The sequence below is a fragment of the Cydia fagiglandana genome, chromosome Z (genome assembly GCF_963556715.1).
Source record: "Cydia fagiglandana chromosome Z, ilCydFagi1.1, whole genome shotgun sequence".
Classification (NCBI taxonomy): domain Eukaryota; kingdom Metazoa; phylum Arthropoda; class Insecta; order Lepidoptera; family Tortricidae; genus Cydia; species Cydia fagiglandana.
The window spans coordinates 7,868,704-7,895,236 of record NC_085959.1 but is presented as its reverse complement, the minus strand read 5'-3'; the positions used below and the strand labels follow the sequence as shown (position 1 = coordinate 7,895,236).

The window sequence follows — 26,533 nt, the reverse complement described above, 5'->3', positions numbered from 1 at the left end:
ATTCTAATATGCAGCATAAGACTGTTATATATCTGATAAAGATACTTAAGTGAACCACTATAAAGTCCAAGTCGTTATTTCGATACACTAGTGAACCTCTAAACAGTTATAAGGCATCTTGTGAACGTTTAAACAGCCGCTATGCAGACAGTCTCAATGGTAGTATAATAGGCTGCTTAGCGGTAAACATGTTCAGCGCTAAGCCGTATTATGCGCCACATGTGTTCGATTATACTTCTATTGGTTTCATAATAGTTCACTCGTTCTCCCTTATAATAAGTCAGTGAAATAAAAGCTGCTTAGCGGTAAACATGTTCAGCTATAAGCTGTATTATGCGCCACATGTGTTCCATTTATACGTCTATTGGCTTCATATTAGTTCACTCGTGCTCCCTTAAAGGTCAGCGTAATAAAAGCTGCTTAGCGGTAAACATGTTTAGCGATAAGCTGTATTATGCGCCCCATGTGTTCCATTATACGTCTATTGGCTTCATAATAGTTCATTCGTGCTTCCTTAAAAAGTCAGAATAATAAAAGCTGCTTAGCAGTAAACATGTTCAGCTATAAGCTGTATTATGCGCCACGTATGTTCCATTATACGTCTATTGGCTTCATAATAGTTCACTCGTACTCCCTTAAAAGTCAGCGTAATAAAAGTTGCTTAGCGGTAAACATGTTATGCGACAAGCTGTATTATGTGCCACATGTGTTCCATTATACGTCTATTAGCTTCATAATAGTTCACTTGTGCTCCCTTAATAAGTCAACGTAATAAAAGTCCACAATTACCTCCTTATACAGCACATGGCGTAATTTTATCCACTAAACAGACCTTATAACGGTTAAAGCATTTGATAACCCTTAAAGCTGTATAAAGTCGTAGCAAATATACCTTTATATCACTCTTTGCGTATTAATGGTAGTTTTCAGAGCCGTAATGCAGCGTTTAATCAGCCCTAAGCTATATAAATATCACTGAGATCTATTATACAGCTGTAGGACCACGAGTGTGCTCTTATAAGAGTTTTAATACGCACAGAGCGTTAAATAGAACTAAAAGTGAGTAGTTATAGAGCTATCTGTGCTACTTGGGTAAAGCATAATGTCCAACGGGGTGCACACAACTAGTGCGTTCCGTATCGTGACTCATCCGTATCCAAGAAGAGATCGAGGCGTGTAAGATTTGTCTTTGACGTGTGTCATTTTCCATGTATTTGTGTCGTCATTACAGATTGAATTTTGTATGTACTTAGTGAGTGAGAAGTGCGACTGTGTGCTCGTTTCCCCGGACGTTACCACGTACGGTAAGATATCATTTGGGCTCCTCCTTTCCGACGTGTCGGAACCCGGTGTTGATCGAAGCAATAGAATGTAACTGTCCGGCCCGCGAGACTGTTTTCCTGTCAATCGTCCGGATTTTTTTAGCGACGCACGCCCCACGCAGCGCATTCACAAATTTCTACAACAATTATGACTACACTGCCATCAAAAATTTTTAGAGCTATTTCGTTAGGCTACGTTGTCGCATCAAGAGAATTAGTAAATAATGCCCAAATATTCTGTTAGATGGCTCTGAAATCAATTCTTTCTTCCACCCCTTTGAATAGTAAGGTTCCCGCGGACGGTTAAGAGCATATTTTTTTCGGATACTATGCTATCGTCGGACGGTCAAGTGGATAAGGGAAAACGTAGCCGCTATACTCTTACCACCTTATTCATAAACGTTTACTAAAGTTGACAAGCCGATAATAATCGTTTGTCCCTTTCCATCATACTAATACGTCGGAAAAGGACAAAAAATTATTATCGGCTTGTCAACTTTAGTAAACATTTATGAATAAGGGGATTAGGAGACGATTTGTCATCCCTATGCAAAGACCACCTCATCTACTCGTACCTACTAATCGAGGCACGTAAGATATCGAGGTCACCTCACATAAGCGCTCCCGTACTTTATGGTAAGTATGGGGGCGAGACCGCTTATTTCAGTAGCGCTCACTATTACGACCAGTGCTCGTGTAAATTACTAATATTTACAGATTTTAAGCCTTAGCCGTGTACAGTCAGCAGCAGAAGTTGCTAAGCGGGCGAGGTGTTCAAAATTACCTTGACACGCTCTTATTCCATTAACAATAAAGTCGCGTCAAGATCATTGTGAACACCTGACCCGCTTAGCAACTTCTGCTGCTGACTGTACCTTGGCTGTTATAGTATAACATGGTATAGAATACAACTCGGGGAATGTTCAGTCATTAACAATTGTTGGCAGATATGTGGAATCAGGAGCGTTTAGCAGTGGAACGCTCGCGTTTAGCAGTGGAACGCTCGAGTTTAGCATCGGAACGGTCGCGTTTAGCAGCGGAACGGTCGCGTTTATCAGCGGAACGGTCGCGTTTATCAGCGGAACGCTCGCGTTTAGCAGCGGAACGGTCGCGTTTACGGCAACGGTGCCTCTTGGTAGAAATCCGGTTCGTCATCGTCTGTCTCTTTCTGCACTCCGTCCAGCTGAAACAACAGGTTATTTTTTTAAAAGAATGAAAGTATTGAAGATCTGAAAATACAAAAAATCTGATGAAGATTTTTAACATTGTTGGTTTAAAACCATCTGCAAGCGAGCGACGGTGGGTCATCCAATAACGACAATTTAAAAATCCTTTTTCGCAGGGTAATTAAATTATATTGTTTTGTTTGTTGAAATTTGAGTTTAATAAAATTGGCGATAGTTTTAATCGAAAACTATATTTTTGTTAGAAATATCAAATTCCGTAATTACGATTTTCCATATTGGAACTTTTTAATTCCGGTACTTATTGCAATCATAAAATTGGTCCGACTCCGCGAATTCCGGTATTCACGCCCTAATTGATGGTCAACAGGTAAAACGGCAGCGAGAACCGCGAAGACTTGTGTCAACTTACCGCGCGGAGCTGGAGCGGTGTGAACAAGTAGGCCAGGGACATGCGCAACGGCACCATCATCACCAGGAAGAACGGCAGCGCCAGCGAGAACCGCGAGGACTTGTGTCAACTTACCGCGCGGAGCTGGAGCGGTGTGAACAAGTAGGCCAGGGACATGCGCAACAGCACCATCATCACCAGGGAGAACGGCAGCGCCAGCGAGAACCGCGAGGACTTGTGTCAACTTACCGCGCGGAGCTGGAGCGGTGTGAACAAGTAGGCCAAGGACATGCGCAACGGCACCATCATCACCAGGGAGAACGGCAGCGCCAGCGAGAACCGCGAGGACTTGTGTCAACTTACCGCGCGGAGCTGGAGCGGTGTGAACAAGTAAGCCAGAGACATGCGCAACGGCACCATCATCACCAGGAAGAACGGCAGCGCCAGCGAGAACCGCGAGGACTTGACCGTGAACAGGACTATGATGCCGGTCAGCTGCACCAGCGTGAACATATGCATCTTCCACGTTGGTACCTAAAACGAAACATGCATTAGAGATCGTCGTTACTTTGAGTCCATGTAATTATGGGCGCCTAATTGTGTACCTACCTACCATTAACGACCGGTTAAGCTGATAGTCAATGTTAATGTTAAACCCCATAATATATATTGCATTACTGGGAAGTGACAGACACGTGATTTAAAAAAAAGTAAGCTGCGCTTTAAAGTAGGTACAAGTTTAACAAAAATATATATACGCACTGCCGGGCACAAGTTTCCTCTCACTGAACGAGAGGTTCGTACAGTTCTAACTCTCTAGAATCATTGGTTTTAAGCAGATGCATGCAAGTTTCACGATAGTTTCCTTCTCCGAAAAGCAGTTGATAAATATCAAATGATATTTCGTACACAAGTTTCATGATACGAGCAGGGGTTCTAACATAATGTAATAGATTGTACTGACCCTTCTAACGTAGGGCACTTGCGCGTGATGCTTCACCGGCTTCAGCATAAGTATACAGCGGTCCCAGAACTGTATGCCTCCCAGCGCCGAGATACCCATGTACAGGAAAACCCCAAACAACACAGCCATCGGCACGAGGGTGAGGAGACGGGAGGCCAAAACCGACAGACCCACGATGAAGGCTACCAGTAGACCAGTCAGGCGTTGTTCTGAAAATTAGGTTATTGTTAGAAAATACCCCTTGATGACCTGATACCGTCATGATGACGCGCAGCACACGGTATACGGGTACAAATGGGTGTGGGTCAAAGGGATACGAGGGTGAGTAGACTGGAAAAAATTACCTACATATCGGTGAGTATTTAATCTGAAAACAAGGTGGCAGTGGCTGGTAGGACAACTAAAAAGGATACCAGCAGAACTGAAAACTGTGGTTCCATTAGTTGTGCGTCAATGTGTCTTGATTTGAACATATTTTATAGCGCGTTGCAAGAAAAGATTTGTTTTTCAATGCGTCAAATTACAGTTAATATCTTTCGCCTTTGACGCTATAAATATAAATGTACTACTGCAAGTACTTAACACGCGTATGTTACGTGGAATGAAAACCAGATACCGTACCTTTAACCTCAACGATATGCGGCTTGTCACCAGGCGCGTGCGTGGTTGACATGACAGTGAGCGCGGACACATGCGACACAGAACGCACAGTCGCGACGCACTGCCACGGCGCGCCGAACATGCCGCAAATACAGTTCACGAACGACATGATCACGATGTCCATGTGGAAGCCGCTGCCTTTCTTCAGACGACGCTCGGGTTTGTCGACAATCAACCTGCGGGAATGAGGGATATAGATGGAGCCCGCTTGCGGGGCTCTTCCGCAAATGCGGGGTTTCGGAGCTAAGATCTTTCCTAAGAAGATAAGGCTGCTTGAGAAAATACATGGTTTTAAAGGGAATGCGCTGCTTATTCGGACTACGCGAGTACTTGAAGAGATGTTTAATTAATAAATATTTCGCTTGCTCAAACTTGTGATAAAAAAATCGCTTTGCATTGATTTTAAAATAAAACATAATTCTTATGAAAAAAAATCACGAGTACTCATGATGTTAATTAAAACCACACGACGTCTGCCATATACTTATACATTTTGAATTGTTGGGATTTTTAAATAAATAAACTGTATGTTTATGTTTTAGTACACATTTATACAAATAGTCAGTATTTGCAGACGTCTAATGCAGTTAGCACCACTACAAGTGAAATCATAACGCGGGAGATAACATCGGACCTTTACATATTCACACAATATGAATTAATGATATGACTTCACTTGCCTGATGACACACACACGCGTACACAATAAATAAACAATCGCGACAGCTTCTTACTCTGCGATATGCGTCTCCATAAAAACGATGATGTAGACCATGAGCGCGGGCAGCGCCATAGCGAACGCGGCCCAGGCTGGGATTGTCGCAAGGCCAGGAGTCAGCATCACCAGCCAAGTTCGCGGAGACGTAGGGTGCAGACCCTCGGGAACACGCAATGTGTCAGTGTAGACGGGAACAACAGATGCCAGACCCACCATTAGGACTATGGCGATTGGGACTCCGAAGTCGCCTAACGCACGTCGCGCCTGATAGAGTAAAAGAAAAATTAAGAGGCTGGTTGAACCAACCACAATAAAATTGACGAACTGGCCAACGCCACTCAGCAGTGAACCATGCAAATTACCAAACAATAAAATTCAGTAAAAATTTCAACGGTATCAGAAGGTTTGACGCAAACAACTCTAGCAAAAAAAGTTATGTGATAGCATTTCTGCGAAAAGATCATTAACTCGAAATAACGAGTTACTTTCTTCTGGTTGTGTTGCTGTCCCGATTTTAATCGCTTCTGTATATCAGTTTGTGTATATATAACAAAAGCAACCGATAATAGGAATTTAGATAGGTATTCAATGGTTATGTTATATTATCATCAGCTCAAGTCTACACTGCGATGACTTCAAGGTAGAACATCAGGGATTATTTTCAAGTAGTAGTATTTATGATGAAAGTAGCCAATATTTTTGGGTAGTACAAACACTTTGGTCTCAAGCACTTTAAAGTCAGAGTACTCACGCTGCGTCCAAGGAATTTGCCGTTACGGAAGATACGCAGGTAGTAGGCGATGATGAAGGTCGCCAACGTAAGAATTGTACAGAACAGTGCTGTGTTAGGCTGTGGCGCCGGCGGCGGCGGCAGTAGAGGAGGACCCCACACAATGCCGTTGTCGGCTGCAACAACCGAGAACCGTTACGATAACATACAATACAATACAAATCCTCTATATTGCACAACCTCAGAATAAAATGTAGGTACATGGAAACACAAATATACATGAGGACAGAGCGTTACATAAGGCATTATCATAAAATTTATCATCATTATCTACAATGAATTTCGGGTCCAAGACAAATTGAGAGCAATCTCCAAGTTTAAAAAGTCTATCGGTATATGTCGGTACTCGTTCGAGTTATTTTGAGGCAAAAAACCAGATGATGTGAATATTAGGAACGTACCTTCAGTGCCGTTGACGACAGTGATATTCCCTGTACTGATGTTTTGCCCGTACATGGCGTACTCAATGCCCAGAGGATGAGCTCGGTACACGTTGATCAGACTCGTTATGGGCTCGCCGATGAAGATCAAGGAGATGAGGAACGCGAAGATGTCTTCTGTAAACCTGCGTATAATAAAACTCGATATGTATATTATGCGGCTTCCGTCCTGCGTATCCTGATCGTCGGAAAACTTCATTGGGAATTGATTTACAAACGAGAGCAAAAATTGCGGGTTGCTGCTTCAGGTACCTACTGCGGCTACTGTCAGCTATTGTATCTGCTATCACACAAACCTTGTAATCTTCTTGACGGCAACGCTGCCCTCAACTGAAGCGACCAGTAGTGCTATCACGATCATCCACAGTCCGCAGTACATCCTGGCAGCTAAGAAGTCGAACCCGTAAGACTTGCAGAAGCTGAAGAGCGATTCATCCAGGAGTAAAAGGGGGCCTGTCGCTCCCGTGATCATCATCGGCTGCCCCGATAGCAAGGCGAAGATTATGCCACCGAAGCAAGTGAATAGCTAAATGGAAAAAATATAAAGTCATATATTTATTGTGGTGATTGTTCTTGATTTTAGGCCTTTGATTCAACCATTTTATACCGTGAACACAATATTTTTTTTACTTTGTATTTGCTTGGCACTTTTAGCTGTACTTATACGAGGTAAATGAAAGCTTTCAAAATCGTTTTACTGTTATAACAAAAATATGTCCAACAAAGTGATTCAAAACTCAAGATTCAAAACTAAAAATCTATACGCCTGATTTCCGGTCGGATAGATGTCCCCCGTAAATTTCCGTTTTACTGTTACATTTTCCAGGAAATTTTGTTAAAGGATAGGTAAATGCCAAACTGTAGTAAAAATGAACATCAGTAGGTAGGTATACATCTCACCAATGTCTCAGAGATCCCAATATTCCCATCCGTCTTAGTAGCCAGCAGGCCCCCAAACGTAATGGCGGAGGACACAGCAGCGAAGTACATGAATATGGTAGCGGCCACACACTGCCCGTTCAGCGCGTCCGTGAAATCGGAGATGTAGTACGGATAGCGCCGTTTGATGTCGCGGATCACGCCTGGACAAAACAATGGAGTATTCTACTAGAAATCATGACATATACAGGGATAAGTCGGGCCCTGGAGGGAAACTACCTTAAATCCTTAAGCTGGTTCATTTTACTTAAAGGAGACATTCCTTTATTTTTAAAAAGAAACAAAACTGCATTCAAAGTAATTTTCTTTTTTTCTTCATTTTGGCTTGTCTAAAAAAATCTTAAGTACTAATTTTTAGGAATTATGGATATTTTGTACGACAGACGAGTGTAAGACCTAATGTTTCTTGGAGAAATGTTATCATTAACATTAACTGTATCGATTAGTAGAATAAAATTACGAGTTTTATTTTTTGGAATTTTTAGTCGGTTCGAGTCCCGGGCGAGGCAAGCGAGTTTTAGAAAATCTTTGAATGCAGTTTTGTTTCTTTTTAAAAATAAAGGAATGACTCCTTTAAGTAAAATGAGCCAGCTTAAGGATTTAAGGTAGTTTCCCTCCAGGGCCCGACTTATCTTTCCTCCCTGTATATTCACCGGCGCCCTGTGTAGATATTGTAAATAAGGCCTGCCTGGGATCTACACAGGCACCAATCAATAAGATGGCGGGAAATCGTTCAAAATGCAGAGCCTTGGTGCACAAAAGCATGACCTCATGTAGTCGGGAGCCTCAGTCATGTGGAAACAAGGAAGAAGAGAAGATTGATTCCACTAGAGTGTCACTTTTACGACACTTTTTTAATAATTCTCATAATGCTGATAATAATTCGATGATAAACAATTCCTTAACACTGACTGCGGTATTATCAGAAATATCAAAAGAGTAGCGTTCAAAGTCAAACATAAATAATTAAATAACATAAATAATGTTTTTAAATTACGATTGTAAAATATAAATTTAAACTAGCGACTTATAGATAGTCGCACGCGGCCAAAATAGACTGAGCGGGCAATTGCAATCATATTTTATACTACGCATGCCCATAATCTCAGAACATTGCTGCCAAGAACAGAATACACGGGCGGATAAGCATTATTAGGTAAAATATTGATCTGATTAAATATCTGTTTATTTATACCGACTGTTTATTCGGTCTGGTTGTTCGTCTTTAGTTAGTGTAACTTAGCCTAGACATCTGCTATAAAAAAAATGTGATAAAAATACTGGTTTACATTTCTGAAAACCGCTGGTTCAGTGGTGTCTGTAATGAATGTGCTGAATCTGAATGTTAAATTAGCCAACAAGTCGATGAAAAGTTCTACCTACCTCCGAAGAGTCGTCCGGTGCGCTCAAGGGGCCCCTCAGGTTCCTTAGGTGGCAATCCAGCCGTCTCCATCCTCAGCAGTGCTTGTTTTTCCTCAGAAATGGTCACAGCCCCAGCACCAGCAGCTACTGAAGCCCTCTTCTTCTCCAGTGCGTTGGCTTTGCGACGTCGAATCATCTCGCTCTTCGCACGGAGCTCATCCAGCGGTAGGAGCGCCTGCCGCTCCCAATCACCAGGCGGCAGCACGATCGAATCGTCTAAGAACTCATTGATGGCTGACAGTAGGTCTCGTCTATCGTCAGCCTTATAGGCGATGTTGTGGAAAGAAGGGTTCGCCATCAGAGTTGAGATGGATCGACCGACTTCATGGTAGTCTAGTTCCGCAGTCACAGGGCCTAGAAGGATGAACATGAACCGGACTGGGATGGGGACTTCTGTGATGGAGGGCATGAGGATGCCTTGTGCGAGACGGACGAAGGCGATGGTGGGCTGGTCGAGGAAGCCGACGCCTCCTACGAGGACGGTCGTGGCTTCTGCGTCTTCGGGGATGCGTTTCAGGATGGCATCATTGTGGCCACGGCGCAGTTCATCCTGTGATTGAAAAAAATGGATTGTAAAGGCGCGTCCAGATCTGGCGAATGAGCCTGTTCGAGAAACTGCTCGCATGCATTAAGGATCACTCACGCTAGAATGGCCCGTGTCCGGACCGAGGCGTCCGACCCCCATGAATCATCACCAAGGCTTTCTAAAATGAAATGTCGGAGGTCTTGGGCTGAACCTGGACCGTTCTAGTGAGACTTTTCCTTTTTGTAGCATGATGAAAGCACGAGCAATCCACGGGTGGCGCATTAGACATATTTTGATAAAATCCTTGACTTTTCACATTATTTTATTTTACTTGCACGATTGTACGATATGCTTGGGTCAAATATTGCAAGCTAAATTCGACCAACTTTGCATTACTCGATAGAGCTAAAACTTCACATAGGTATTTATGTACATATGTAAGTTGAGTGACAATGTAATATTATTTGTAGCACCATCGAGCTGATCTGATGACCGACACAGCAGGTGACCATAAGAAACAACGCAACCTAATTATGTTGGGTTTTATTTGAATTGTAGTTGCCTGTTCAAAGAAGTACAGTCAGCGAAGCTAGTATCATGATTTTTATGTCAAAATGACTTATTACTGTTTTCTTTAAGTATGGTGTGTAAAGGGTATGGTTACTTTAATCAGAGCAGCCATCGAGCATACCTGTGACCCAGCGACGGCATACTCTACTTCCTTAAGGTCTATCTTCTCGGAGCCGGCCGTGGACACCTTCTTCTTCAGCTCATGCATACTGGGCTTGTCAACTGGTATAGCATATGAGCTTCGGCGCCGGCGCGGGTCTGCCAAGTTCTGTACACAGAGAGCCTTTTGTAAACTAGGTTTCTTTGACGTTTAGCCGTCCGCGAGATAAATATATAAGTCATAAAGAACAACTTTTATTATAAAGACCATTCTTGAAGTCGCAAAAATATAAAATAGAATAGAAAGAGAAATATACTATTCGTAAGCACAAGAGAGAGGGAAAATTATAAAGGAATTAAATTATAAAAAACAGAAAAAAACATAGAAGTGCCAAGAAATGTGACTTTTTTATTCAAACGGTACCACATTCTTCGTTGTCGATAAGGTTGATTTCAAATTGAAGCCATATGGAAAAAATAGTGCCTTATTTACAACCGACAATATTAAGTATCCTTTTGAATGAGAATAGCACAAACAGTGTCATCTAAAATAAAATAAAAATTGATTTTGGCTCGACTTTCAGCGCTGATCTTCCGATGATACCATAATGACTATCCGTAATATGTATTTTGTGTGAGACAGCATTTTTTTGATAACAAGGTTGGTCTCACAGTGGAAGTTGTCAGTATGATTTAAAAATTCATCTCGCGGAGTGTAGCTAAAAGTTGAAAAAAAATAAAACAGCTTGTAGAGTACCATGGGACCTTAAATACAAGTAGAAATCGTTTAAATGGAAGTATTTAGAAGGACCTCTGAGATGAAACGATTAAAGATGTTCATCTCGAAAAGTATAAATGGAACCTAAAATTTAAAGTCCCAATTAAAGTTGCACTCTTTAATTTTCTAACTAGAAATTCCGAAATATTACTACCAATTTCAGTCCAAAACAAGAGCGCGAAAAAAGCTAAAAACAAATCAAAACAATATGATACAATCAAAAAAATGGGATCAACACTCGATGTAATGAAAGGATTCTTGCAGATTTAATTTACATGGCAGAACTATTTTCACTACTCAATGAATACTGAACGACTTATGCCTTAATGGTTCAAAACGAAGGTTTCATGATAGTTTTACTGGCTGGGTTCCTTTTACTTAAAAACTCGTCATTTTAATATTCAAAAAATAAAAGATGTCATTATACACGCCTATCTTGCCTATACTTTTAAACGAGCAATTCTTGTATATTTATATATTTCGCGGATCTCGGAAACGGCTCTAACGATTTCGATGAAATTTGCTATTATGGGGGTTTTCGGGGGCGAATAATCGATCTAGCTAGGTTTTATCTCTGGGAAAACGCGCTAATTTGAGATATAATATGATTTCCGAGCGATAATACTTTATCTATAAATAATTTAAGAAATTGCCTTTTGACCTTGAGTTGCTATATGCACTTTTTTCATCAAACAAAGAAGTCAATTTGAGTGTTTATTTTGCGTTATTCACAATATAAGTACTATAAGTACTCTTTAATGCACTTGTAATGGGTCTCTGGCAAAAAGTACAAAATTAGTAGGTATTTGAATTGTGAACACATTAGTAGGTACCTAGTGTAGCAATCTCACAAAAAGTGAAACAATAGAATTGTTATTATATATATGAAATTATATTATTAACAATTATTATGCCGAATAATCTCGCAAATATAAGTTATAAAAAAATAAAGAACGGTTAAGTGCTCTGTTGTATGGAACACAACAATGTCGATTTATGTAAACATTTTAAAATAACACGATTTTCACTCATATTTTAAAAATGAAACGTCGTATTTTTAAACGTAACGTCTCATTCGAAACGTTAACCCAAACAATAAATGTCAGCCGTATTCGAACAATGAGAATACGTCAAATACTAGATATTGAAACGATATGGATCGGATATGTCAGTGTCAAACAAGTGTCAATATCTAGTATTTGACGTACACGTATCTGATTGTACGAATACGGCTGTGTATGTGCGTACGCGATTAAAATACCTAAATACGCCCTTTAACGTCTTGGTAATAACGTCTGTAAATTTTTGTCTATGTTTATGTTCTTCTTATTTTTTTTATTTTGTTTTCTTCATTATTCTTCTTGTATATATTGTTCTTTTTTTTTGTGTATTCTCTGTTGTTGTCTTACTTATTCCTTTTCTGTATCTTTGCAATGTTTTAATATGTATCTTTATTTGTGTTATCTGTCGTGGCATCACCGAATGGGCCCTACGGAAGACCAGCGCTGGCTTTATAGCTAGCATTATGCTGAGTTGGGTCCATTTCGTGATGCACACTTATTGATATCTTATTTCCTTGCTGTTGTTGTCTGTACATGTTAGTACATGTTTTATGAACGTCACGAATAAATATCTTTTATCTATCTTTATCTAATAGAAGCTTTGTTCGGATATTTGTGCACATCTTGGCCGTCCTCGTATAAATGATGGCGACTGTGCAGCGGGTTGTTCTCAGCGAAGTTAACTTGCCCATATATATCTTACAATAAAGTACATATTAAAAACTCATTCATAAATAGGTAAATGATATTCGAAAATACATTAAATCGTCGGATGACAAGCAAAAGTCACCAAGTACTATCAAAAAATTAAAGTAAATGCACTTTATTAAACTTGTAACACGGTTTATAGTCCAATATTTTCAATGGTGTTAGTTAGTGACTTTTGCTTGTCACCCGACGAAATTTTGTTTTGTTTATATGTATGTATGCCTACTTATGGTTATTACCTTATTACACGCGACGGAGCAGAGTAAACTTACCGTGACCAATGAAATTTGAATTTTAATTATCGAACTAATGATATTCATGGTCATAATTTGCACGGTTATATTTTTGTTACTGCATTATTTTCAACTATAGCCCCCGCAAAGTAAAATGGAGATATTTATTAAATTGTATGTTCTACCTACATTTAAAAATACTTTTGTTTAATATTGCATACAATTTTAATAAAAGCCTCTACAAGTAAAAGACGAATAATTTATGTAAAAGGAACCCAAATGTGTAACTCATGAAAGTCATGAAACTAGGCAAAATTACACTTTTAAATACAAGTTTAGTTTGTAACTGTCCATAAATACGTTATTGCCAATAATCATCTTTTCAACTATAGGCCAGTTCGAGTTTTAGTTATTAGATCTGTTTCCGATATGATACAGAGTCAGTGTCAAATGTAACGTTTTGGTTATAAATGTGGCACTGTTGACACTCAGCCGTATTCGGACAATGAGATACGTCAAATACTAGAATTGAAACGATATGGATTTGATATGTCAGTGTCAAATAACTGTCAAAAGTGACGTTTTTGTTTGAAGAAACGTCAATTTTGACACTTGTTTGACACTGACATATCTAATCCATATCGTTTATAGATCTATTAATTGATGTATCTTAAAGTTAGAATCGGGCCAACTGTATCAGATCGGAAACAAGTCAAATAACTAAAACTCGTATTGGCCTGTTAGCCAACATGTTATTAACGAAAAATCCGCAAGTTAGTCACGCATAAAAATACTTTCGAGTCCTGTTCGCCTGTCCTAGGGGAGGAAAATATCACAAAAAAAACAAAGGATGTAGGTATTATGTTATTTGTGAACAGTGAGACACACCAAAATGTGCTTATATTTTTAATTTACTGAATACTTGGTAATGCTTTAACTATGTAAGCAAGAAAAATAGGCAACATATTTATACTTCAACATAAGTATTCATTGGTATATCAGTATGTAGAAATATGAGCACACTTAACAGCCTACTCCCGCTTGGTGCGGGGCCCCGTTCATATCAAATGGGTCCCGCGGCCAGCGGGGGTCATTCGAAGGTATATTTCGCACGGTTTTAGCGCCGAGTCCGAGTGGAAACAAGCTGTGGCGTCGTCCGGCGGGCGCCGGGGCGGGCGCCGCGGCACCCAGGGACCCTCGGTCGCCCAGGGACCCCCGGGCGCCTAGGGACCCGCGGGCGCCGAAAGATCCGCGCCCGCCCTCCTCCATCCAGATCGACTACAATACAAGAGACACTTCAGTGCCTTATGTAGCTCACATTCCGTCGTAAGTTGAATAATTACAGGGTGTAACAAAAATGAAAGAGCTTAAAATCACTTTCTTTAGTACAATATTGTGCATAATAAAAGTTAGGACGTTATAAAACTGTCGCTTACCCCTGCCCTGGTAAATAATTGAATTAATTAGGTACGTCCACGTGCATATGCGAGCGTTGTGTCGACTCCGTGTACACTGTCACCAGACCAACCAACGGGGCAAGAGATTGAATCGTATTAAGTTGAAATTATAGTTTGTCACGAATATTGCTTCAACTCTGTAAAGGCCACGTACCTAATTATATAAAGCACAGTTGATCCGCAATAGTTAATTACTAATTAAAACCAGGTGAAATATTTAAGGCGCGGTGTATATAATTATATATATAGTAAAATGCGTTATTTTGTTAACGTCATTAAGTACAGACTTGTATAATACCAACGTTAGCGAAGGTCTGCGTTTTAACTCGGGCATTTTGGTTTTGTATGTCCGGATATTCTCCACTACAGGTCGCAATTTCTTAACCCATTCTTGGAAATTATGTGACCAGAATGTATGATAAAATATATTTGATTTGTCGATCGCGTTTTTAAAAAAATTTCGCAAATAGCGTCTATGGCGCTATTAAGACCATTCTACTTACCACTTCGTCTGCTTCACCCCCTCAAAACCTAGCTAGTGATAGCAGCAGGACAAGACGAGCAAATTTTAAGTGTGCACTTATTTTCAGAGTAATTGAGATACATGGTAAAAATCCGCGCGACGGTAATTTCTTCCGTCGCAATTTTCGCGCGGTGCTCCATATCTTTTGTCTCTTTCTAATTTGGCTGGCTTTACTCCCACTCTTAAGTAATCTAAACCGTAGCGTGAGCCGAGAATAAATGTAATTAGATAATATATTCAATGACGACAAGGTTTCTACTCTTATTTTTATTTATTTTTTTTAATTTATTTAGAAAGCAAACAGCATTTTACAAATAAATGTTACAAAAATTATTAAAAATAGGCCTAAAGTTTCATGATAGAACCTTATCTAGATAGAACCTTCATAATGATGTCATAATCTTTATAGAAAGGCTTTAATTAAGGCTCAGTATGTTTGTGTTCTTCTCTCACTATCACCGAGCTAAACGTGAGCGAGATGGAAGTGGAGACAGGAACATTAACCTCTAGCCACCCAGAGACCTATAAAAAGCTATCCTGTTCCATTCTAATTTGAACTTTGTGTTGACAAAATAAAGTTTCATTTTGCTTGGCAATTGGTATGGGCGGCTAGAGGTTATTTATCTTAATTCGACAAAACCTCTGTCCCAACCAAGTTGTGTACTATTGCCAACTGTACAGCGACAGCAACTTGTGATTGGCGCCCTAGGCGGTAAAGGGCTAAGTTACACACCGCCACCGGATGCGGCGTGTGTTCACTTCCTGTCTGCACTTGGCAGAGGAAATCTACGCGAATGTCAATTCGCTGAACTTTTTTCTTGTAAATTACAGACGCGACTCAATTATCCGTGCCATGAGTCACTGACAGTGTCTAAACTGACATATAGCGTCTACGTAATTTACTTTATACACGGTGTAACATGAGGAAGCCGAATAATTATAACCACGCATTTCTGAGGTCAAAAGAAGGAAAAAATGTAATATGAGTTTAGGTCAATTTCGCCAAAAAAAATTTTACATTAGACTGTTTTGTACAAAAAATGACAGCCATGGCGTCTCCAGGCGGCGTAGCACGGTCGCGTTTTATCCCTTATCACCATGCCTGTCACGTTCTAACAAGTATGTTAGTGCGAAAGGGACGCGCATAGTGATAGTCGATAAAAATGGAACCGTGCTGCGCCCGCAGTAGCTCCATAATATTTGTTCAATCTTACGTAAAACGAAAATAGAAACTATTTATCGATTATGGAGATGTGCAGAAAATATAAATATCATTTTTTCAAGCTCTTACTCGTGCCAGAAATCTCCCTAAGTCTAAATTTGCTATAATTACAGACATATAGCAGTGAGTAGATCACTCGCTCGCATCTAATTCATGTGCCAAAAGTATGCTCTAACTTTACAGTACTCATTTCAAAGAATCGTGGTATATTAATTGGTTTATAATATTGGTAGGTATACATTATAATATTAATTTAGATTGTAATGTTTAAGGGCCCGATTCGGATTTTGAAATAGACATCTATTAGATATCTTTTAGATATCACCATGATACGATAACGATATGTTTAAGATCTAACCTGTCAAATTTGATATTTGCGCGATTCTGAAGATACTCTTGAACGATTTCCACAGGATATGACTTAGAGATCCAATTCACATGTAATATATCTTACTCTGTCTAACGTCAAAGTGACATTGGTTGCCCGAATTGCGCTGCAAAAGAGAGCTAGTTGATATCTAAACTATTGACGTATCTAGAATGGATCTAGTACGTGTCGTCTCTTGTGAATATATTGAAGTTCCTATACGGCAGTAACTATCTTTAAGTTTTTATAACACGAGTTGTAAGTCAGTGTAACAGTTACTGGTAAACCAATAAAAAAATAATCAATAAATAAAACTTTTTACAACTTACACATTTTGAACATGCGAGTTCTACTCAGATATATGTCAGTAGTGACAATATATTTCTACGATTATGCAACCCAACCTTGACTTCCGCGATCGCGTGCCAAGTCGCCCGACAAGCGTGACTTGGCAGTTGGCAGGCCGTTCGTTCCCTCACCCGAGTAAACCAGTCAAGTTTGGCCTCGAGACCTTTGACGTCGGTTCGAAATCAGAGCTCAAACCTATGCTGGTTTTCTCGGGTAACGATGCGAATACTGAACGTCTTCCGATCATTACGTTATCGTCTGCGTTCACACGCTGAAAAATCGCAATTACGTACGTCGTTGGTTTTTTTTTTACCTAGCGTAGAACTAATTATGATTTCGAGGAGCATTAACTAACGTATCAGTGTAATATTTTTTTTTTTTTTCCCTTCCTTCCTATTTCTTTTAGGGATAAGTTCGCCTTTGTACATAACATTTTTATTTTTGTTTTGTTTTTGTCCATTTTATGTAAACCTGTTTATGTGCAATAAAGTGACATACATACACACATAAATTTAGGTTTGCCGCAATCTGTAGTCTTTTATCATTATCAACTTATCAACACCTAATAACTTCTCTTTTACAAGCTTTTACGTATTTAGTTTCACCTGTCCCATTCTCTGTAATCAAATTTTGCAAGTTCAATTTGACCCACTTCCCGGTTTCGTAAAGGATTGATTGGCGCGAAGGACCTACAGGTCGCAGAAGGAGCGAAACTTTTTCTTTCTGACTGTACAGATACCTGAATCCTTACCCTATTGGCTCCTCTACACGTTGGGCCAGCGCCGGCCACTCCAAGGGACACAGCCATGCGGTAGAATGAGATAGCAATGTCACTTGCTCCCCCTAACGCATAAATGCGTCCCTTGGAGTGGCCGGCTCTGGCCCATCGTGTAGAGGAGCCATATGACGGTATTCCCAACAAAAATTGTAGGTAATATACCGGTCATGTCACAATAGGGGTACTACTGCAATGTTCTGCCGCCACAGCGCAGCCTTAAACAATTTTTTGACAAGTTTTCACAGATTATTTTTTACATATAAATATGACCTTGATGCATCAAGGACGTTTGTTTACAGAGGATCTGCCGGGAAATCCTAAAATCGACATTTCGTTATCTGCCACTATATCGCTCGAATATGCAAAAGTAGCAGGATAGATAACGAAATTTAGATTAAGTATCGTTTTTCGCGGTAGGCCCACTGTTTGCGCTAATGGCGCCCGTAATTTTCGTAATATTACCTATTAGAATAATGTAACCTTACCTGCAAGCTCGTGTAAGAAGCATGCTTCCGTCCGATGGAGAACCGGAAGCGGTCATCGTGGACATGGCGATGGCGCAGCAACAGACTCCTCATCACCACAGGCTTGTCATCCTCCTCTATAAGCCCGTCCTCCACCATACGCTCCACCACCCTGTACACAAAACTCATTCAACATTGTTCCAAGACTTATCCTTAATTGTAAGGCCTGAGTGGACGCTAGAGTTGGGCGTGCAGCGGGACGGGGCGTGCGGCGTGCATGTTAAACAAATGCAAACGTATAGTAGCGGCCTTAGTGCAGGCTGCTTGAATCATTTGTGAGCCCGACGCCACGCTGCACGCCCCGCCGAACGCTCCGCTCCGAGCGTCCACTCAGGCCTTACACCCCCACTCCCCACTAGCTTCTTTTGAGCGTCGGCGTCTAGTCAGCGCTATGGAAAATGGCGTCGCTGCGCGGTTCCGCCAACGGTGCGTCGAGCAGCAGCCATAGAGTTGATATTTGAGGGCTTGGGTTTCGTATTCCTTTCTCACACCATCACCATCACACATGTTATAATGGTGAAAAGAAAGACAGCACTTAATATATCTATTAATTAATTAAATATTTGTGGGAGCACTACACAAATTTTATAAGAACAGTGCCATCTTCAATGCAAGAGAGAGTTGCCACAGATAACACAAAATAGAATACAACTAGTTAATTGTTACGTGATAAATCGTGGCGCCACTAGAAAACATGAATTAAAATTGACATGCCTGTAGGCAACGCCGGGCAGATCCCGCTCCTCCAAGTCCAGCAGCACCACGCCCGTCTCCAGACACCTCCGCAGGTTGAGGAGCGAGTGGAAGGACAGAGAAGCCACGTGGGGCTGTCCCCAGCGGCCCGCGCTCTCTTCCACGTCCTCCTCGTATTTGATCCATCTGGCTGTTTCCTTCCACTCGGCGTCGCCGTCGCCGGTGGCTAGCAGTTCGTCGAGTTGAACGAATACCTATGAAAGGTAGGTTTAATTGGTATGTTATTTTAGGATATATACGTAACACCTCACACACCTCAACACCTCAACTACACCACACATATAAGCTACCGTACTATTTTGGAGCACGGTCGCTTAGGTAAATACTCGCTAATTTTAAATTGCATGAAAGTTTATAATATTACGACTTGCATTTTTATTTCTGTTTTTCCGTGTGTGGTTGGCGTTACACACCACTAACTTTTAGTTTTAAGTCAGTTCCCCATTGTAAACCAGCGCCACTAATTGCCGCGGCATTATGCTGAGTGGCGATCCTATTTTAGCGTTCTTTTTCTTATATGTACTTACTATGTTGTGGCGCTAAATAATTGTGATTCCTTTATTTCTATCTTTTATCTACAAATATGGAACTCACGGAATGCGGACTATGGTCATACAGTTTCTTCTCATTAATCAGGGAGTTGAGGCGATCGCCTCCTTCCCGCCGCCCCACGTGCACCGTGGATGTATCCTGGAAAAAATGAGGTTAGCTTTTCAATTGGTTACTTTGTTTTCGTTACATAGAAAGTGATACGCTAGCATTTTATGGGTGGCAAGCTATCCTAACCCAGCTCCTCGGCTGTTGTACATTACTGTCCCATACCTTAGCCTGGTGTATCGGGTGACGGCGCAGGCCCTTCAGGTCGTCCGTCCGGTGCCCGGCAAGCTATATCCTAACCCAGCTCCTCGGCTGTTGTACATTTCTGTCCCATACCTTAGCCTGGTGTATCAGGTGACGACGCAGGCCCTTCGGGTCGTCCGTCCGGTGGCTGGCGAGGTCATCAGCATCCGCCTCGCGCAGCTCCTCGGCCGTGGAGACACGCTCCGTCGGCCCGGGCCGGTCCGTTCTCTCTGTGCCGCCCCGCGCGCCTTCTTGCAGGGAATACTTGCGGCCTTGGTGGCGGTGGTGTAGGCGGCTGTGGGCAAAGTTGACGTCTTAATTTACACTTTACAATTACGTTACATGTTTAGCACACTGATGCGAATCTGTACGCCGCTCCAATGTGTGAGCGAGACAGCGTTTTGTACCTATATAGGTATATCGCGTATATTAAATACATGTAGATGGTCAAACAAATCTTGTCAGTAGAAAAAGGCGCGAAATTCTAATTTTCTATGGGATGTCCTTTCACGCGTACATTTTTCAAATTTGCCGCCTTTTTCTACTGACAAGATCTGCTTGACCCAGTATACATCCCGACGTATACTGGGTCGTCACAATTTCTTTAATACCTATTTACATTTGCTTTGTAAGTATTTCATTAATCGCCATACTCGCTCGGATAGCAAATAATCAATATCAAATTTTAGCAAATAATTAATTTCTAATAAATAATCAACTGCCAAGCCGATAGTGGGACTGCATGGGCAGGACACGTCTGCCGAATGCACCCGGAGCGCTGGACCAAACTAGCTACAGACTGGGTCCCACAGGAGTCACAGGACGAACGAACCTCGGGGCAGAGGAAGACCAAAACGGAGATGGCGGTCATTTTGACACATTTTTTAAAAAGTGGCAGGTGTGTGCATCGCAAAGGACCAAATGGCGGGAAAGAGGGGAGGCATTTGCCCAGCAGTGGGACACTCCTTTAAGCTACTAAAAAATAAATAAAAAGAAATCAATTTCTATGCAGCTCTAAATTGGTATCGTGTGCTGTTTGGGTCTGTCTGCGCCCGTGATGCCTTGACAGTGACCGCGCCTTGTGTAGGGTTGCCACGCACAGACATTGTTTGATGAATGAAGTAAATCATTTTAGCATTGTGTAATACTACAATTATTTAGTCCTGGAGAAAAAAACCGGTCACGCGCGAACAAAGGGTTCCATTTACGCAAAAACGCCAAAAATTACGTTTATTGTATGGGAGCCCCACTTAAATATTTATTGTGTTCTGTTTTTAGTATTTGTCGTTATAGCGACAGCAGAAATAAGTACATCATCTCTGATAATTTCAACTGGTGTATTAGCCGTACATTTGGTAATAGGGTCCCGTTTTTACCCTTTGGGGACGGAACCCTAAAAAGGTTAAATGTCATTGCTCTTAAGTGGAAATTGGTGAAGCGGAAAATGGTAAAACATGAAAGAATATATCTGATATATTCTAAATGGTAAGTACAAAAAAAATTAATTTGTATAGATACTTATTTAATATTGAGCCCAGCCGTCCTGGTGATTCATTTTAAAACTCGTCTAAATCTTCCGTAAGTATTTTGCTTTGTTCAAATTATCCTATGTTTCATAAATTATCTAGAATAGTAATAAGTAACCTATGTATGTATTACAGCAGAAGAGTTCAACAAATCTAGTAATAACGTCGATCTGCCAATGTTTACTTTACTACTAATCCGGTCTATCGCAGAATTTCAATCCGGATTGCAAATGTTATTAAATTTAAATATAGTTAATTATAGGACGCGAGTAAGAAAATTTAGTCTGATCTAAACTCATTGTTCAACCCTAGCAGCCGAGAGTTGGCGGTCGGCCGCGCTAATCGTTATGTTATGTGCCGAAACTTTACGATATTATGTGTGTTTATTAATATAGTTGTGCTACACAATATACACATATTAAAGTACCAGTACGAGTAGCTGTAGCACAGTAGAAGTCAGTAGGGAATGCTCCCTAAGGTACTGAGGGCCCGATTCGGATTTTGAAATTAGAGAATATCATAGAAGAAATTATTAGATATCTTTTAGACATCACCAAGATACGATAACTATATGTTTAAGATCTAACCTGTCAAATTTGACATTTGCGCGATTCTGGAAATACTCTTGAACGATTTCCACAGGATATGACTTAGAGATCCAATTCACATCTAATAGATATCTTACTCTATCTAACGTAAAAGTGACATTGGTTGCCCGAATTGCGCTGCAAAAGAGAACTAGTTGATATCTAAACTATAACGTATCTAGAATGGGTCTAGTACGTGTCGTCTCTTGTGAATATCTTGAAGTTAGAATACGGCATTGAGTTTGTATGGCAAGAACCGGGAATTTCCGGTTCCGGTGCTGTATTTGTATAGAAAGCCAGTACCGGGAGCACTCCCTAGTAGTCAGTCATTCCTTTATAGGGCCTTTAGGCAATAAGTCAGGCATTTGACTTATTATAATAATTATTTTTTTATTTTTTCTCATTACATAACTCACGCGGTTACAATATAGGCCTTTGTCCTTTAGTAGGTGGGTCGTTCTACCGTTTCGTGCCGATTTGGTGTCCGAGCCCACATCAAGCCTTAAAATTATAATTTTTTATATGTGGTTATTTTTAAAAGGTATGTTTATGTGGTACGGAAAATGCGCCAGTTTTGGAATTTAGCTAAACCTAATGATCTATTAAATAAAAATTAAAAACATGCGAAAAATTCATTTCCCTCGACATAAAATGGCGTACCATTGGGTTCAAAAATTTAAAAACACTATTATTTGCAGATAAACCCTACTTTCCATTATTGTTTATAAATAAACAAATAATCAGTATTATAATGGTACATGGTACGTATTTTTAAAGTTAAATTATCATAGAGAGAACGCACTTTTTAATTTTGTCACGCGAAAGACTTCATTTTCACTCTAAAAAATTGCCACTCATGCCAAATCTAAACGCGCCTTTATTCACGAATACCTGTGATTGCTACGTGTTTTTACTACCTTAGTCTACCGCAATACGTCAACGAAGGAGGTTTCGCGCTCTTGATTTACGAGTAATTTTGGTTCTCCTCACCGGAAAGGCACTTTGTCACGGTTACTACTCATTTCCATCCATTAAGTAATTTGGTGCTATATATTGTAAAAAAAAATCACCTTGTTAATAATCTGTTAGCATTTTGGCATATCTTCATTACTTTTACTTGATGACATTCTAACCATAAAGACGATAAATAAATTTAAAAAAACCGTCGAAAGTTCATTCCACTCCAATTCATTCCTCTCCATTTCTTCCAATATTTTCGGGTGAAGGAAATGAACCAGTTTGGAAGGAAATGAACAATAATTTTGTATGACAGATGTGATACCTTTTTATGATTTTAGCCCACAGCCCAAGAGTTATATGCACACATACGCTCTCAAATCATAACTCTCATGTTTTGAAACGTATGTATGTCCCATTCTTTCGACTTCGTTAGACCATTTGACAGAGTTTCAGGGTATAGGTTCTTTCTTACCTATACCCGACATTATGTCATGGGAATCCTGTTGGTTGTGGATATTGCATATAAATAAGCAGATAGGCGCGTAAGCGTAAGTAGTCTCTTTTTTCATGGCAAATATTGTAAATATATCGGATAGATACATCATATTTCCAACATTTTATAAATGCGGAACATTTTGGACAGGTGAACCTATTGGAACTTATCTAATGCCTAACTTCTCTGCTAATTAACATACTGAAAACTTTTTACAGTCCTGGAATAAAGCTCAAGAGCGAGCCCTCCGAGGGCAGATATTTATGAGGAGGGTCTCACAATTAAAGATCTGCTCCCGGGAGCCTCTTCTTGTGCTAAGTTAAAAATACGGGTTGGCCGTATCAGGGAAATTTCTTGTAACTTTGTAACCGTTTAAAGGCCAAGCTTTAGAAAAATCCAGAAAGTTCATGAAACAATGGTTCAACACCATCTAGAACTGGAGAGGAGCGTCCCATTCCCACCCCTTTCTGCAAGTTCCACAAAGAAAGAGCAGGCAGCTCGGAGCGTCCGATTGTGGCGCGCCTTCCTGCAAGGCTGAAAGCCGAGCTTTCGCAGGAGAGTAGACCTTAAATTGTTTCAATGCCGAAATGCAAGCGATGCCGAAAGGCGAGCTCCGCATGAGGTGTTGAAAATTTCTTTTAACTATTGGCAGCGGGCACAATCGTGCGAGGTCAAAGACTGAGCTTCAGTGGAGCTGGCTTCAAACAAGAACCAATAGCCGAATGTATTAAAAAGCAAGGCCGACGGCCCGGGGAGCTTCAGATAGGGGCACATTTCCGTACAAGGCCAAACATCAATCTGTAAGAGTGCAGAACTTTGCTAAGTGAGGCCAAAGGCCGAGATCCGCATAAACGCTGAAAGCCCAGTCCCGTCTGATCACGTTGCGCTTCCATAGAAGACCTAACTTGAGAACTAAGAGAGCTTGAAATTTAACCAATGTGATCTCGGATCCTCCTGCGGCTTGACCTTTGCATTTTTCCTCGAAAGTGCGACTTGTTGAGTCTACAACCCTATGGAGTTTGTTATTTATAATAAGTATTTTGATTATTCGGGCGTACTCGGCCCTTGGCCTCTATCCACATAGGGTTTTGATGTTTCGTAGAGTACGCTATTCGACCTCCAACGGCTTTAGAGCTCAACATCGTGTTTGCGGTCCGCTAGTTTGCTTTTTAATACACAACTATTTGTTCGTCTCCAAGCTCTGCTGTCCTGCAGCTTTACTTTGGCCCGCCGTTCCCATTGAAACGGCGTATCATGGTAGTGTCCTAAATCTAATATCTGGCCCACTTCATTATTTAAAAAAACAACATCTGCTCTTTACAAAGACGGCTAAGTCACTTTACCTACTAGAAAGTTTAAAATTATGCCGCAGTTCTCTCCCGAATAATATCAAAACTAACGATTGTTTTTTATAGCAATGTCTAGATAATTTAAGCTTTTTTAATTTCATTTATGTAAGCAGTTTTCTAGTTCTGACAAATAATGAGACCGAAGAGAAATACTGAAACATCGTAAAAAGTATTGTTAAAAAGTAGGTTATTATATTAAACAGGTCAACAGGGTAGATATACTTTTTAAAAGCCAAGCTATTTATGGTTCCATCGTTTAAAATATTATCACTTTGATTTTGACCAATAAAGTTAATTTATATTTAATATAATTTCATTTATTTCTATTCGTGTTTCATTACCTTCCCTTAGTTTTTCATTTCCATCTGTGCCTTCATTACTTTCCTTATTTGTTTTCCAAAAGTATAACTAGTATATAGGTGCCTTTCTTAAAATAATATACACAATACGTATACACATCCACAATATCAAAATCTACACTGTAACTTCAAAATAAAAAAAATCTCCAAAAAAGTGGCAAATCGGCACGAAACGGTAGAACGACCCAGGTACACCTGCATGAAATAAGCTGCCGTATTCGAACTTCAAGATATTCACAAAAGACGACACGTACTAGATCCATTCTAGATACGTTATAGTTTAGATATCAACTAGTTCTCTTTTGCAGCGCAATTCGGGCAACCAATGTCACTTTTACGTAAATGTTACTTTTTAGTAAGATATCTATTAGATGTGAATCGGATCTCTAAGTCATATCATGTGGAAATCGTTCAAGAGTAGGGTTACCAGATACAAATTTAGAATTTCCTGACAAAATTCCTGATTAGGGAATATTTTTCCTGACATTCATATTTTTGACGACGACGTGGGTTAGCGATGGCCACCCGTTTGAGTCGCGGCTATCGGTTCAATCGGTTTTATTTATTTAAGTTTTATTACATTTATTACTTGTATTATTTTAAGTCCATAAAAAGGTACCTACTTACTTTATAAAAAAGTCTATCAATTCAAAAAATTCCTGACATTTTCGTGTTCCGTCCCCATTCCTGACAAAAGGCCAAAATTCCTGGCATGTCAGGAAAATTCCTGTCATCTGGTAACCCTATTCAAGAGTATCTCCAGAATCGCACAAATGTCAAAATTGACAGGTTAGATCTTAAACATATCGTTATCGTATCTAATAAGTATATCAATACAAATATTAAATTACACAAATTACTATAAGACATAAATAGGAATATAAAACTAAAACTAACTAAAATTAAAATAACTAAAACTAAAAATTAAAAATACCTATTATCGTATCTTGGTGTTGTCTAAAAGATATCTAATAGATGTCCGATTCGGGCCCAAGATCTTTTTTGAGCAAGTGTGATGAAAAAAAAAACTGGTTCATTAATAATTGTGAATGAAATGCAATAGCTTACCGTTCACTCGGTGCATCCGAAGCCCGCGAGTACGTGACAGGCATTGCACTTGTAGCTTCAACAACAGGTTATAAACTTGTTTGAGGTATATATAACTATTCACGAATTTCCCATCGTAAACAATACAGATAGGTATTTAAAACGTCACATCCCTATGACCAAATTTGTTACACTGTAAGCCACTAAGTTTGATATTCTTTTTATACACTGTCACGAAGAATAAATACTGTAAACGTACCTATATAATAAATAGGTACTTTACATTAATAGGTTCATTCGTTGAGCACTAATGCCAAACTTTCGCGGACACCTTTTTATAAAAGTGGCTTTGGATTTAGTAAGGAGAAAGACATAAACATTACATTTTATACCACAAAATCAAGCGATTCCAGTTAAATATTAACAAAGTAAAATGTCATTAAAATTTACAGCTGATAGTCAAAAATATGTACACAAAAGAGAAATTGAAACGCTCTAAATAATACTTTTACGCAGTTAACTGACAATATGCAAACACAGAGTCTACTAATAGTTAGCTAGGTTATTTTATTGAAGTAGTACACTATACTTTATT

At 40.0% G+C, this 26,533-nt stretch overlaps 1 protein-coding gene across 1 annotated transcript; it reads right to left on the bottom strand.

The window, feature by feature from the left end:
- Positions 1 to 2,436: 2,436 nt before the first annotated feature.
- Positions 2,437 to 26,045, bottom strand: LOC134678768 (anion exchange protein 3). Its single transcript, XM_063537467.1, has 17 exons — positions 25,960 to 26,045; positions 19,711 to 19,912; positions 19,372 to 19,467; positions 18,739 to 18,971; positions 17,986 to 18,136; positions 13,919 to 14,083; positions 10,048 to 10,194; positions 8,792 to 9,380; positions 7,370 to 7,551; positions 6,766 to 6,995; positions 6,431 to 6,594; positions 5,991 to 6,145; positions 5,256 to 5,503; positions 4,483 to 4,697; positions 3,862 to 4,070; positions 3,261 to 3,431; positions 2,437 to 2,505 (listed from the first exon to the last, which is right to left on the bottom strand). The coding sequence occupies exons 1-17, from the start codon at positions 26,001 to 26,003 to the stop codon at positions 2,437 to 2,439; spliced, it is 3,270 nt and encodes a 1,089-aa protein (XP_063393537.1). The 5' UTR covers positions 26,004 to 26,045.
- Positions 26,046 to 26,533: the final 488 nt, after the last annotated feature.